Source organism: Grampus griseus (genome assembly GCF_964374135.1).
Source record: "Grampus griseus genome assembly, chromosome: 12".
NCBI lineage: Eukaryota > Metazoa > Chordata > Mammalia > Artiodactyla > Delphinidae > Grampus > Grampus griseus.
The window spans coordinates 52,507,632-52,521,669 of NC_139006.1; the positions used below are offsets into that span (position 1 = coordinate 52,507,632).

A 14,038-nucleotide genomic window follows, 5' to 3' on the forward strand; every position below is an offset into this window, starting at 1 on the left:
CCATCATCATCCTCTTGCCCTGGCATCTTTAACCATACCCTCACGTTGCCAAGTGGAACATGTATCTTTCTCTTCAGACCCACTGTGGGTTTTCGAGGGCATCTTAAATAGCGAGGAGAAAAAAGAAAAGAGGGAGTTGGAAGAGCATAAAAGGGCTCCAACTAAGCTGGGGGCTCTGTGCCCCTTCCCTAGGCTATTTGGGCAGAATTAGATGCCTTCTGTGATTCTTGGAGAATATGTGTATATGAAGGCCTGTAGAAAAGTTAAAAGTAGAGGAAGAGGATGTGATTTCCTTGTAGAGAGCCCAAAAGGCGGGCCACCAGGTCCCTGCCACCCCTGTGTGCATTCAGGCTAATGCAGTCCTTTGCTTGCCAGGGCCTAGCTGGACTGACTCGGTCAACTCCCCTGTATGTGTATGTCTGTGTGTGTGTGTGTGTGTGTGTGTGTGTGTGTGTGTGTGTGTGTGTGTGTGTGTATGTGTGAAAGCACTACAAAAGAAAAGTTGGACAGGGATGCCAAGTGGCAGCAGGTGGAGTAGGGAATGCAGAGAGTGGAGGGAATGATCTCTGCAGAGAGCTGGGCTCTGTGGCTGGCCACTCAGATCTCGGATGGAAGGTCATTTCTAAAATGAGTCAGTAGGTGAGTAGAAGTGGGCAAGCCTTTGAAGAGTGATGTGTGGGGGGAGATGAACCCTCTCCCCAACCTGGACTTCTGAGTGGGGCTATCAGGCAGATTAACAAGAGCACGCCTCCACACTGGAACTTAGATCATTGACAAATCCAAGCCACGAGTTCTGAGGTGGAGCATGTACATAATCACAAGGACAGCGTCATTCTCCTCTTTTCTTCATCAACCATCTCCCTGATCACACATATAGCCTTGCAAGATGAAACTACCCCTAACATCATCTCCACGACACTTGAATTTGTCATGTCTTCCCTGTGCGCACATGCACACACACACACACACACACACACACGCATGCACTCACACCAACACCCACGCAGGCTGCAGCATCTTCCCTCCCCCAACCCTCCAGTACCCAGAGACACACACAGATTTTCACACCCTTGAGCTCTTCTCTCAGCATGTCACATGGGATTTCCCTTCCAAGTTCAGAAGCTGCTGCAGTTTCAGCCACTGTCAACCAGTGATCCCAGCTTGCGGCTGGCATTTTGGCCTTCCAACTTTCAGTTTTCCTTTTTTCTGCCTACGATGTTGGGCCTCATTCTCTATTGCATCTTCCTCTCCTCTACAGAGTACTCATTCCAAATCTTCTATACTGAGATCCCTCCTGGGTCAGTTTGGAAACTGACCACCCTCTGGTGACTTGGAAGGTGTGAGCTGTGCAGTGTTTTTCCTAAATCCATCAGAAGCAAGTGAGACCAGCTCTTTTCTCAACCAAAGAGTGGGTGTTTTGGATATCTCCTCAGGCATCACTCAGAAGCTCCTCTCCCATCCTGGTCTATAAATTATAATAATGAGGATGATGATGATAATAATAATAATGACAGCGATAATGGCCTTTGCTCGAGTCACCGGAGAGTGCTGAGATCACTGGGTATCAGGAAAGCCCCCCAGCAATCAGCTCTTTGAAAGCACTCTGAAAACTTTACAATACGCATGAACTGAGGGGACGTTTGCATATCTATGGCATACGTGTTTGTAATTGTTTTTCTTTGGGTTGTTTTAAAGCTATGACTTCATTCAAGAAATGCTTTTCTTTTTGTTTTATTTTGTTTTTTGTTTGAGAAGTCACAAACGTCAGCCAACTGGAGCAGGTGGAGAGAGTGAAAGTATGCCAAGGGGGTTCTTTCAACCCCATCTAGAATTCCCCATTAAAGCTGAGTGGGGCAGGGTGGGGGAGAAAGAGTGTTAACATCTCCCTGTTGAATTGCAGTAAAATCTAGGCCAGCCCTGGTTCCCATATGTGTGGGATGCGCTTAGTCATGCTTGCACATGGATGCATATACGTGCACATGTGCATATTGATTTATCTCTGTGTGTGGTGTGCGTGTGTGTGTGTGTGTATATGTGTGTCAATTCTCGGGAAGTCTGTTTAAAAGATAAATGAAATCATGCACAACCAGCAAATAACCACCAGCGTCTTAAATAAACTAATCAATTCCCAATAGTTTTTTTCTTTGCTCCTAGATAGGATACTTATCAACGTCTGGAATTTGGAGGGTTTTTTTTTTTTTTTTTAATGGGGGCAGTGGTTTAGGTTTATTTTAACTTTGCAACAATTACTATTGCTAATTTTCTTTAGTGAAACTTATTTTTAAATGTTTTTCTTCTTATTACAGCTATCTCATTTTCCACATCTCTGTCTCACAAGGCAAATCTTTCTTTTAAAAGCTGTAGGTGTGTGTCCAGCCATTCTGCTAGTGTTTTTCCCTGGACAGAACTGAATTTTTATTTTTCTGAGTAGTTTTTAAAGGTTCATCTTACTTGAGCTGATGCCCATGCTGATACTTCGGCTTCCCTGTCTCTTAGACTCATTTGAAAACAGAAATCAGATAGAACCTCACTAGCTTTAATTCACCTATCTCAGGAAAAAAAAAAAAGGCAAAACAACAAAAAAAAACAATGAGCTCTTTCAGCTGAAGTCAAGTGGCAGAAACTCGATGTTTTGAGAATTGTTACCTCTTACACAAAAATACCAGACATAATTTTATGAAGATGGTCACAAATCACCCGAACATAATCATAACCCTTGCCCTTTCGCCTTCTCCCAGCTGTACCCCAAATCAAGGGGCTTGAGGAATTTACTACTCAGATACCATTGAAATGAGAGGTTGTGCATCTGACGATGAGTATATTTCTAAATGATATACTCTCCAGAGCTCAAAGCACAGAAGGTTCCATTACTCTGTCCCCACCCTCCCTCTGGATGTAGTATGAAATTATGAGGGCCCGACATCCCTGAAGCTGTGGCTCCTGGGTTGGGAGCCCCTGGGCTGCCACTAGAGTAGATTTTCCTCCATGCAGCAGGGGAAAATCTCAATGCAGAGTGGTTATCCAGGCCACAGATCTGTTCTGACTGGTTAACAAGAGGGACTGTGATGAGGACTTAGCTGTTTAGATTAAAATGCATCGCAGGCTCCGGGAACAAGCACATATCAGTAGTAAAGGCTGTTTAAACCTTTGGGGACAGCCCTATGCTTAGATCACATTAATTCATAAATATTATACTAAATACCACTTAAATTGGACTTAAATGACTTTAAAGATAATGCATTATAATATGGCTATCCAGAGAGCACTAGTCTTTATGTCTCCCAGTAACTCAGTCTTTGCTGCCTCTTATCCTGCTAGATAAGACCAAAGTTATGAATGGATTTTGGCTTGTTCATGTGTGATCCACTAACTGTGTATGTGTGTGTGTGTTAGCAGTCGTGTGTGTGTGTGTGTGTGTGTGTGTACGTATTTTCAGTCACTGCCTTTGTTTTTCAGGAAATACAAGGAATAAAATAGAAATAAATAAAAAGTGATAGAAGGGAAGAATTAGACTAGTGGATGACCTGTTTCCTTCTCCAAAGGAGAAAAATTCTATAAGAAGGGGCAAAATTCGTCCTCAGTTCACTTCTGCTGATACCCTGGGAGTTTGCCTCTTTCTTCTTTAATCAATAGCCTAATGTCTTTCTCTTTGGAGCCTGGAAAAACAATCTTTCTCGAAGTGCTTCTAATGGGGGAGAAAAGGAGACTCTGAGTTAGCCGGGAGAGTTTGCATTAAACTGGGTTTTCTTCCTTAGGTGTTGTTTCTTCAAATTGTTCTGGGCTTTTTCCTTTCTTTCTCTCTCTGCCTAGCGCCCAGATCTCCCCCTACCCATTTGCCTTCTGTTCTCCAGGGGGTGAATTTACCTTTACGGTAATCACGCCAGTCCACAACTGCTATTTGCTGCCTCCCCAGCCCAACAGCCTTTCTCCGATACGGCCGGGTTTTCTCCACAACACACACCTACTCCCTCCTCCAGACTCCCAATTTGACTGGAGTAATTGCCTTTTAAGGTTCACTCTACGCATGGCAGGTATTCCATTAACCCTTAGAACTGTTTCCTTCTTTAGTTACCAGAAATGGCAGGTGGCCAACAAATGGATACCCACCTGAAATCTCATGTACTTAATTTAATTTTTACTTATTTTTTTTCTTCTTTTTTTAACCAGTAGCATATGTATTCCATCCACACTGAAGGCCAGTATCCTGTCATGTCTCTCAATTTTATCCCAGTATGATTCATTAGAAGTTAGAAATTCAAGAAGGGGAAAGAAAAAGCCACAAATATACCCCGAAACCAGGCTTAACAAAGGCACGTTTCTATCCCTAGCCTCATGTTATAATTTAGACTTGGGGGAAATCTAGAAGTCAAATGCAACCCTCATTCTTCAAGCCTCATCATGCTTTTGACTAAACAGTAATTAATCACCAATGGCAAGCAAGTAATTTTTTAAGGTGGCCGGAAGCTTATTTTATCAGGATTAGCTAATAAATCAGGCGGTATCACTGAAGGAGGAGTTCAAACTCTTCTAGGAATGAATAAACCAGGCCTCAGAAACTGTCTCATTTATTCAGCTCTCTCAGAGCTTCCAAGCACTGTTAGGGACATTGTGGGCCAAACTTGCCTATAAAAATCTGAGGGATGGAGAGGCAGGAAGTTTCATAGGAAAAAAAAATATGCTCAGGCTCTGAAGGGTGAGCTTTGACAATGAAGCACCCAGCATTCCAGAGCCAACGGGCCTGCCTGCCCCTGACTGAGCCAGTTTAGAGGAGGAATTATTTAGAAAATGAAGTTTTGCTTGTCATAGGAATCCTCACCAAATATATGTATGCATATATATGGTATGATACATATGATGCGACTATATCTTAACCTTCTCTACCTCGCTGATGCAGATGATGATAATTCTACATCTTTGCTATAGTAAAAGGGAGCCCCCAAAACATCAGAAACAGAGTGATGATACTAGCAAGCGATCGTGAGAAGAAACCGAGGAATATTGTTTAAGATTATCTTCATTTGGAATAAAGAAGCAAATAAAGTGCTCCAACCCAGATCTCATAGGAAGCTCAGTTCTTCACAACTGTCTTTTTGCCTCTAGTGGATACTGATTTTTTTAAACTTTAAAATCTCAAATCCCCACAAGAACCTATCATTAAGATGGGCAAAGTATTTCTCTACCTCTGCTTCTTAATTTTCATTATTGCTATTTTAAAATCTGGGGACATATTAAAATGACAAAGGTTTAATACAAACCTTGATTAGCTTCTAGGGAGCTTGATTGGAAAGGGAAAAACTACAGAGATATGGTTGACTTGAGAAGGAGGGTGAAAAAGGGGGAAACTGATATTATTTCGAAGACTGCCTCCCCATTCCACCTTTCCAGTTTCTCTTCTGAACAGACATTTTCTCCATATTGAATAAAGGTTGGTTTCTCTCTCCATTACAGCTCCCACCCTCACCCCACCCCAGCAAACCCAGTATATTTCCATTCTGCTATGTTTTTGTGCTACTCAACATGCCATTAACTTTAAGATTTACTCCTCAGCAGGCAAGCTGGAAGATGCTAAAGCCAATAAAAACTGCTCTCTGGGACTCCAACTATGAAGAGTTCGGAGCTCTGCTTAGTATTCGGATGAAGGGAGGGCTGAAGAAGGAGGGAGGCTGTGATAGTGAAAACCACTGCTGCTTAGAGAACCAGACAGCTCCGCGCTCTGCACCTAATGTGCCGGAGGATCAGCTCTGTTCATAGCCCATTTGTGGCCAAGGATGAGGCTGCCCTCTGTGTGTGGGTAGGTGTGCATGTGCGTGTGTGTGTTTTCATCTTTTAAACCACCAGCTCTAACACAGCATCTTCAGCAGCTCTCCACACTACTGTTTATTAAAAACGGAACGTCCATACACATCCCTTACAACTTCCTTAGCCCAATGCTCCTTCTCTGCCTGACGATCAATCTCTCTCAGAAAGCATTTAACTTGCCTACACAGCTCCAGCCCCGATTAATTCCCGCTGCACATCCTATACATTACTGTTAGGGAGCAAGCACTGGGCTAATTTCGTCACCCACCAGCCACCCACACACGTTCTACAACTGAACACGTTTGGGGCTCTGCCTTAAAGATAATAAAACAAGGAGAAAACAGGCAGGCTGCAGACAATTCCCATGACCACTTTCCTAAAAAGTTGCTGGGTTTTAATTCTTTGATCATTCTGTTTCCCCCTCCTCCAAGCACTCACTAGTAATGATTGCTTCAAGGGAAAGAAACGATGTACTATAAACCTCTCTGCATGGTGAGTTTGGGATAATTTAGGATACACCCTCCAAAATGCATATCTTTCACACACAGATTTTTTTCTCGAAGCCCTGCTTTCTGGAGGAGGGGATCATCCAGGCTTCCCTGACCCCCCCACTCCACCCAGGGGATGGCTGGTTCTTTGCTAATTCTTACCTTAGGTTTTGTCCCCCTTTCCTTCAAACAACTAACCCCCCCAACCCCTCCTCCGCCACTCGCACCACAACCGGATTATTCAGGCACACAGCTCGACACGGAGAGTTTACTGTTAAATTGATAGCGAAATAAAAAAATGTATCTTTGAATCTGTCACCTCTCTTCTTTTTAGACGGCTGCGCTCCTGCTACTCTGGCCCGGAGCGGAGAAGGAGAAAACCACCTCCGCTTAGTATTTCAGCACCACGGCGATGGACAGCACCCTTGGTCCCCGGCCGGCTGAGAGCCCGCCAGTCTGCTCAGCGTCCCGGGCTCGGCCGGTGCAGACGTCCCCATCCCAGTCTTTCAAGTCGCTGTACCCAAAAATCCAAGCCCCGTTTCCCCTCGATCCTCTCTCTCTTTCTCTTCTTCTTCTGCTCCCGCTTCTCTCCCCACGAAAGCGCGTCTATCAGCTTTTTGCCCAAAACCCAGCCTTGCCCCGGCGAACAGCTCCCCACGCACCCCAGTCCCGGTCTCTGCTGCCGGAGCGCCTCCCTCCTCGGCGTCCGCCCGAGGCTCCCTCTCGCGCCGTCTCCCGCTCGCTCGTTCGTCGCTGGCCGATCGGCCCGCCCGCCCGCTCTTTCTCCCCGGCAAAGTTGGGAGCGAAAGGTGCACTCACCTTTGTGCATGCCTGTGAACCTGTCCTTCAGAACCGTAAGCTCGTAGATCTTGCCGAACTCCTCGAAGAGGGGCTTGAGGTCCTTCTCATCCAGGTTGCGGGGGATCTGCCCAATGAACAGCTTGATGGCATCGTGGTCCTTCATGGGAATGGTCGACGGGTTCCCCGGGCTGTGGCTTAATCCGTTCATATGCCCGGCGCTGCCCGGGCTGCTGCCGAGCCCGTTGGTACTGAGGCTCGCGTTGTCAGCCTGTCCGTTTGCTAACGTGGCCATCTTTATATACATAGAGAAAATCTTCTTTCCTTTTATTCTTTCTTGCTCGCACTCTCTCGCTCCTCTCCCTCGCAAGCTCGCTCGCGCTCACACACGCACACGCATACACACACTCGGGTTCTCTCCCCCTCGGTTTCTCTACACCTCGCTCTCCTCTCGCTCTCTGCTCTCTCTCTTTCTCCTCTCTTCTCTCGCTCGCTCGCGCTCGCGCTCTCTCTCCTCTCCCCCCTCTCTCTCCCTCCCTCTCTTCTCTCTCTCTCCCTCTCTCCCTCTCTCTCTCTCTCTCTCTCTTTCGGTCTGATCAGATTTTTTTTTCTTTCTTTTTTTTTTTTTTTTTTTTACATTGAACAGACAGGATCTCTGTCCTTTGCGTTTAAACAGGCTGGACCGGTTCAAGTTCCCAGTCAGACCAGGGGTGGGGGCGGCGAGTGTGCGCGCGCGGAAGAGGGGGGCGCGGGGCCGGGAGGGCGAGATTAAGGCGGGGGGGCTCAGCGCGGCGGCGGGCGGCGGCCTGGAGCAGGGTGGCGTGGGGCGGCGCCGGCCCCGCCGCGCCTCCCCTGTCGGCGGCCCCGGCGAGCAGCGGTGGTACAGTCCGAGACGGCCCCCGGCTATAAATAGCGCCAGGCGCATGGCTCTTCGGGAGGCGCTGAGATTCCGGGCCCGGCGGCCGCGGGGAGCGGGTGCCAGTTAGGAACGGGGCTGCTGGCTTCCTCTTTGCCTTTCGGGGGTTCTTTTTGTAATAGCAGCAGGTGCAACTTTTTGTTTTTTTAAAAAAACATTGATTTTCATTTTCGTGTGGGTATGTAGGGGGGCGTTATCCCCTGAGCTGCGCTCTATTAGAGCGCCAGGCGGGCGAAGCAAAGGCAGGGACGGCGGGCGGGGCGGCGGCGAAGGTGGAATGGGCGCTTTTTTTCTCCCATCTGGTTCCCTTTATTTAGACTTGAAAAAGCGAGCCGGCTTGGAGGAAGTCCGCCCAGCGATCCGAGTGCGCATTGATCAGTGTCGAGAGAAAAAAATGCTACATAAATATATGTTATGTGGATAAATCTGTAGACAAGAGCTCTCTCTCGCGCGCGCTCTCACTGTCTTTCTCTGCTTTTTCCGTCCTCGCATCCCCAACCTGCCAGAGCAGCCCCAAATCTTCGCCCTCCCGCACGGCATCTACCGCCACCCGAGCTACCTGGGGAGGACGGGTCTGGGGAGCGGTTGGGCAGCGCTGGGGACACGGGGCGTAGAGAGTCGGGGCCCGACCCTCGTCCCAGCCCGCCCGCGAAGGCTGGAGGTGGGTATTCCGTCCCGGACGGCCTCCCCGCCCCAAAGCGCGGCGGCTGGACCGGCAGGCGGCTGGCGGGAGGAAGGTAGGAGCCGGGCGCCTCGGCCCGCTCTCCCGGCTGGGAAGCAGGCAGGTTCTGGGCGCGGTGGCCGGTGAGCCAGCACGAGGGACTGGCTTGCTTTTGCCCTTGTCTGCTTTACTGGTTCAAATTGAAAAAAAAAAAAAAAAATTTTTTTTTCTAAATTCACCATCAAAGAAATAAAACCCCCAAATCGCTCTCCGGGCTGCGGCCGGACCCAGACTCCTACTGCGTGCTTTGCCCCCTCGGGCTTCGTTTGCAGCACCTCCCGCTCCAAAAGTGCGAGGCTGGGAGTCACGTCTGCGGGCGAGAGCAAAGGGTCCCGGCCGCCCAGCCCAGACTCCGTAAGGTTCCCCATCAGGCCCACCGGGGCCAGAACGTCGGCTGCGCGGGAGAGGGAGTGGCTGGCGCGGGAACCGGGTTCAAGCAGCCCCGCCTCTGGGGGCGAACGCTGGTGGTGAACTTGGCTTGGGAGAGTAGATAGATTCCCCTTTTAATGATATTTACCTGCACCCCTGCTCTCCCACATTTGCGTTTCTAGGGCAGCCTCTTCTCGGTTTCCGGGCAAATTAAAATAACACGCCTGCTCCCTCGCGGGTTGCAGGGCAAAGCTGCTGGCTTGACCCTGTCCTGGTCGCCACCGGCCCCTTTCCGGTGTTTTGGGTTTCTCTTTTCTTGCCCTCGGGTTACGTGATGTTACTAGACAACATCATGTTTAAAATTTTATTTAAAGAAATGAGACCCTAGCTGCCTGAAACCTGAGACCAAGCTCCTTTGGTACAGCCACAACGCCGAGCTCTCCAGCGCCGGGAGGAGGCCCAAGGAGGCCCCGAGGTTCCGCTGCCCCAGGCCCCGAGCGCACCCGGGTCACCTCTCCCCGAGGATCCAGGGTCCAAACCAAACAGCAAGTACAGTTCTGAGATATGTGGAACTTCATCCTTTCATTTTAAGATACTCCTGCCTTTGCTCGATGGAATCCTGTGTAAGTATAGTTGATTCATAACTCGGTTCAGGGCTTCCGTTATCCAGTGTTATCTGATGGTCTAAGAAAAACCCAAGTTGGAGGAATGGAACTGAAACTCACACACAGAGCTTCTTTGCCATGTGGCTGTAGGCTTGGTGTGCCTGTGAAGTGCTGTAATAAGGCAGCATGTCCCTGGTAGGCACACAGACGGTTTGAGCTGGTGGCTGGGAGGTGTGTGCATATGTCTCGTCAGGATTGTGGGTGCTTGCGCGGATGCATTGTGGATGTGTACCTAGACCCTGTTTATATCCACACTCTGCCTGTGTGTGTGTGTGTGTGTGTGTGTGTGTGTGTGTGTGTGTCTGTGTCTGTGTCTGTGTCTGTGTGTATGTACACCCACTCGGCTTTAGACCCCCTCTTCCCCTTTCCCACAGGACAGCAGAGGCCAATAACTTTGTTCAAAACATCTCTTCCAACGTCATCCTGTGGCACGGACACTTAACTCCCAGAATCTCACAAAGGAGTGGAATGTACTTTCTGCCTTAACAGGGGAGTTTAGGAGAGTAATTCCTCCTTGAGGTCTCTTCTTCTCCCTGCCTCCTCCTCCCCACAAAGTGAAGTGAGGACAAGGGGAAGTAAAGAAAGTGAGCTGAGGGGGGCTGGGAAAAGAGGGACCTGCACAGGGGAGGGGGCTGAGGTTCACATCCACTTCTTTCTGACCTCACCTCAACTCCTTCCCCCCAGGTTCAGGTAAATTATTCACAGGTGTTTAGTTAATAATAATAATTGCCAATACATAAATAAAAGCAACCCCTGGGCAGGAGTGAGTGGGAGAGTCGAGTTGTTACTGAAAGGGGGCATCTGGTTATTTCAGACACCCGCAGAGACTCCTCCATGCGGTATAGCTCCAACTCCCTCCAGGGCTGCACCTCCTCCCCTCCTGCACCAAGGCCCCCTCCCTCTCTCCCTCCACGTCTGGACCCTGGACCTGAAGTTATGGAGAGCCCCTTCGTCCGTAGGGAAGATTCCTCACTCTCCCCTCTCTCCCACCTGAGAGTGGCTGATTTTGGATCTGGGCTGTCTCCCCTTAAGGGGTAGCACATTCCTCAACTTTCAGCTCTCTGGAAGGTGTGTGGTGAGATACCCCACCTCCCCCCAGCTTCCTGGGACAGAAGCAACTTCTGCCAAGGCATGATCTCTAAAAGACGCAGAGCGGGATCTGTTCGGCTCCCACCTCTCTGCCACAGCATAGTGTTAGGGATAAAAATTCTGAGACAGACAGGTGTCTCAGAATAATGCCATAAAGGAGTAGGACCCCTGAGAAAAGAGTAAGGAACATGGTTAGGCTGGTGCTTTGGTCTGCTTGCCCTTGATAGTCTAGAAAGACTTGAGTTAATTTTGTTTTTTAACCTTAAATCATCAAACAGAAATGTAATTAGGGGAAGATGGGGGCAAAGTATTACTCACTGTGACATTTAAACAGATTTAAAACTTTTTCTACAAGTGCCACTTCATGGCCACAATTGTTCCATCCACTGAGAGGGAGAAGGCTGGCAAATGGAAGGGGGAGCTGGGAAAAGTTGCTTCTCATTTGCTCTCTTCATTCGGGGTTTACACTTTGTTGCTGATTCATCTTTGGGGATGTAAGGGGCCCCGTGTGGTGGGGATCTTGGTTCAGGTGGTGTCCGTGTGCAGGCCTCTCCATTGCCCCCTGCTCTTCACTTCCTTTGCTCCCCCTCTTCCTCAAGGAGGGAGGAGGCCCTCTTGTGCTCAGCTTCCCTCCAGTTTGGCCACCATTATTCCCCTCCTTCTGGCACCCACTGAACCACATTCCACAGCCTTGGCCATGGCCACATACTCTTAGACTGGCACTGGCTCTCCTGACTGTGAATCTTCTCTCCATCTAGATTGAGAACTGGTGGAGGGCAGGAACCAAGTCATCTGGCCCCGCCTCTTCTCGGCAGCCCCCCTTGACAGGCAAAGGCACACAGTAGGTGCTCAGGTTGGAGTTTCTAGACACCAATGGCTAATCTGACTTTGGGGGGCAATGCTGTATTCATTCAAATAGACTCTAAGAATGGCGAGCTGCAGGGCCCCAGGCAGACTCTGTCCCAGAAGTTCCGAGCCCAGGATGAGAACAAGTAGTTCAGAACAGACACAGCAGCTTGCCTTAGAAGCACCACCACTCAGTCATTCTTGTGTTGATCTAGCCCTTCCACTCTCGCACTGGAAGCAGCAGAGAAAGGACAGACCTGGGAAGAATCTGGCTGTCTTTTTAGAGAGACCAAAGTCATACCCAGCGAAAAGCTCCAGAACAGCGAATGGCAACAGATGGATAAGTATCTTCTAGGCCCAAGGAGTTCCACATTCACATGCAAGAAAACAGAAGACAATCCAAACTGTGTGTGGTGATCTGTGATGGGGGTAGCAGCCTTGAGGAAAAAGGGGTCCTTGTGAAGGCAGGGTGCCGAAGGGGGTAGATGGCCAGAGAGCTGGGTGATGGCCTGGCCCTAGGGCTAGGAGCACAAGAGGTATCTTGTTCTCTAAGGTTTTGTTGAGGAACCAGCTGAAAACAGCTTCCGTCTGCATGGGGCTCCCCTAACAGAGACCAGACCTCCAATTAAAATCTTTCTGGAGTGACTGCTCGGCCCAGCCCTGCAGAGGGCAGTGAGGGGAGGCTGGAGAGAGGGAGATTGACTCCCTTGCTGTTTGGGCCAAGAGACTGACTCAGAGAGCTGAGTAATCACACACAGGCACGACCCAATCGGGGGCTAGAGTGAAAGGTGCCAGAGACTTGTGCCACGGGACCCTGAAGAAGGCGGTGCTTGTGTGGGCAGTGGCACCCAGGAGAGGCTCGCTGGTGGAGAGAGCTCTGATCTGCTTCTGCAGGAAGGGGTGGGTCAGCTTGGGAAGAGAGGAGAGAGGTTGAGGCAGTGCGTGGAGCTGCTGGGCCTGGAGAGGGCAAGGGGCTCTGGGCTCTTGTGTGATGGTAAGGAGGTGGAGACTCCTGTGTGGAGCTGGGTGGGGAGGGCAAGACGAGGCTTTGAAGGCAGCCTCGGAAGTCTGTTTTTTATCTTCGTCATAAGCCCAGGGGTTCTGTCCTTGAATAATTTGGGAAGGAACAATAATTGAGGTGGGAAAGAAGAGGAAAACAGCGCCTGCCTTCTCTCAGTTAACATTAGCAGCCTGCTGCCGCCCAGAATGCACGGTCGAAGGGCTCCCCTCCCCTGTCCTGTCCTGAGCCCACAGCAGGCCTGGCCACGGGAGCAAACCCCTGGAGGGAGGAAGAAAATTGGGGGTGGGACGCTGTGTGTTTTGGGAAACCCAGGGGCTCCTCAGAAGAGACTGGCTGTCTCTCGGAGCTCAGACAAGTGCCAGGGCTGGTGAGGGCGGGGCCTCTGGACTTCTTTCCTGGCTGGCTGAGCCCCCAGGGACACATGGCCTTGGTCTTGTGGGGGCTCCTGGGCTTGGGCAGCAGTGGGAAATGCTTTGGGGAGTCTCCGACATTTCGGTCAGCATGGATGTGCCCTCGAGGCTCCTGTTCCAGGCTTTCGTGCCAATCTGGGCTTTGCCTCACTTTGGCTGAGGGCAGGCAGGAAATGGAGAGGCAGGGTAGAGGGACCTGGAGTTGCAGCCCAGGCATCCTGCATCCTGCATCCCGTGTGTTGGGCTGGGCGAGCCTGAGCTCAGTGGGAGGGATCTGAGTCATGGCTTTCCTGGGTCTCAGCTTCCTCCTCTGTAAAATGGAGACTGTGATCCTTTCTTCCACCCTCCTTTCCTTCCTCACATCACATCCTAGAAGGGGAGACCGTGGCATATCTGGGAGGCTGACTCATTGTTCTTATGTGAAAATTGTTAAGGTGAGAATAGAAACTGAGGGTCACAATGGGCTACAAAAAGGTGTAGAGAAAGTTAACTTATTTGAACTGAAGGGTCAGGAATTTACTCTTTATCTTTCGCAGAGAATTTACATTTTTTAAAAAGGAGACAGTCCGGGCCAGGCAGCACTCACTCCAACAGAAGCAGGTACTTAACTGCGCTTAGGTAAAGCTGGCTTCAAGCCATGCCTCTCCCACTTACTAACTCTGGGACCTTGGACAGGTTTTTTTTTTTTTTTTTTTAATCTCTTTGTGGCTCAGTTTCCTCATCTGTAAACTAGGAAGAGGAATAGCAGCTACTTCATCCAGTTGTTGTGAGGAGTAACTGAGTAGATGTAGGTGAAGCCCTTAGGTCAGCGTCTGACCAGCCAGTGTTGTCAGAGCATCACCCGTGGCCTGTGCGGTGGTGGCTGTGGGGCTGTCCCAGGCCCCTCCCACATCCTACAGAGGAGGCGGTGCACCCC

General features: G+C 49.7%; 1 protein-coding gene across 27 annotated transcripts in view; it reads right to left on the reverse strand.

Moving 5' to 3' along the window:
• CELF4 (CUGBP Elav-like family member 4) overlaps nucleotides 1-7,392 on the reverse strand; it is a gene marked incomplete at both ends in the record, with an annotated part of 296,294 nt that extends 288,902 nt beyond the window's left edge. For all 27 annotated transcript variants that reach the window (XM_082667872.1, XM_082667891.1, XM_082667895.1 and 24 more), the window contains one exon: nucleotides 7,107-7,392. In XM_082667872.1, the coding sequence (XP_082523998.1) occupies nucleotides 7,107-7,392 (286 nt within the window). The remainder of the gene's footprint in view (nucleotides 1-7,106) is intronic.
• Nucleotides 7,393-14,038: the final 6,646 nt, after the last annotated feature.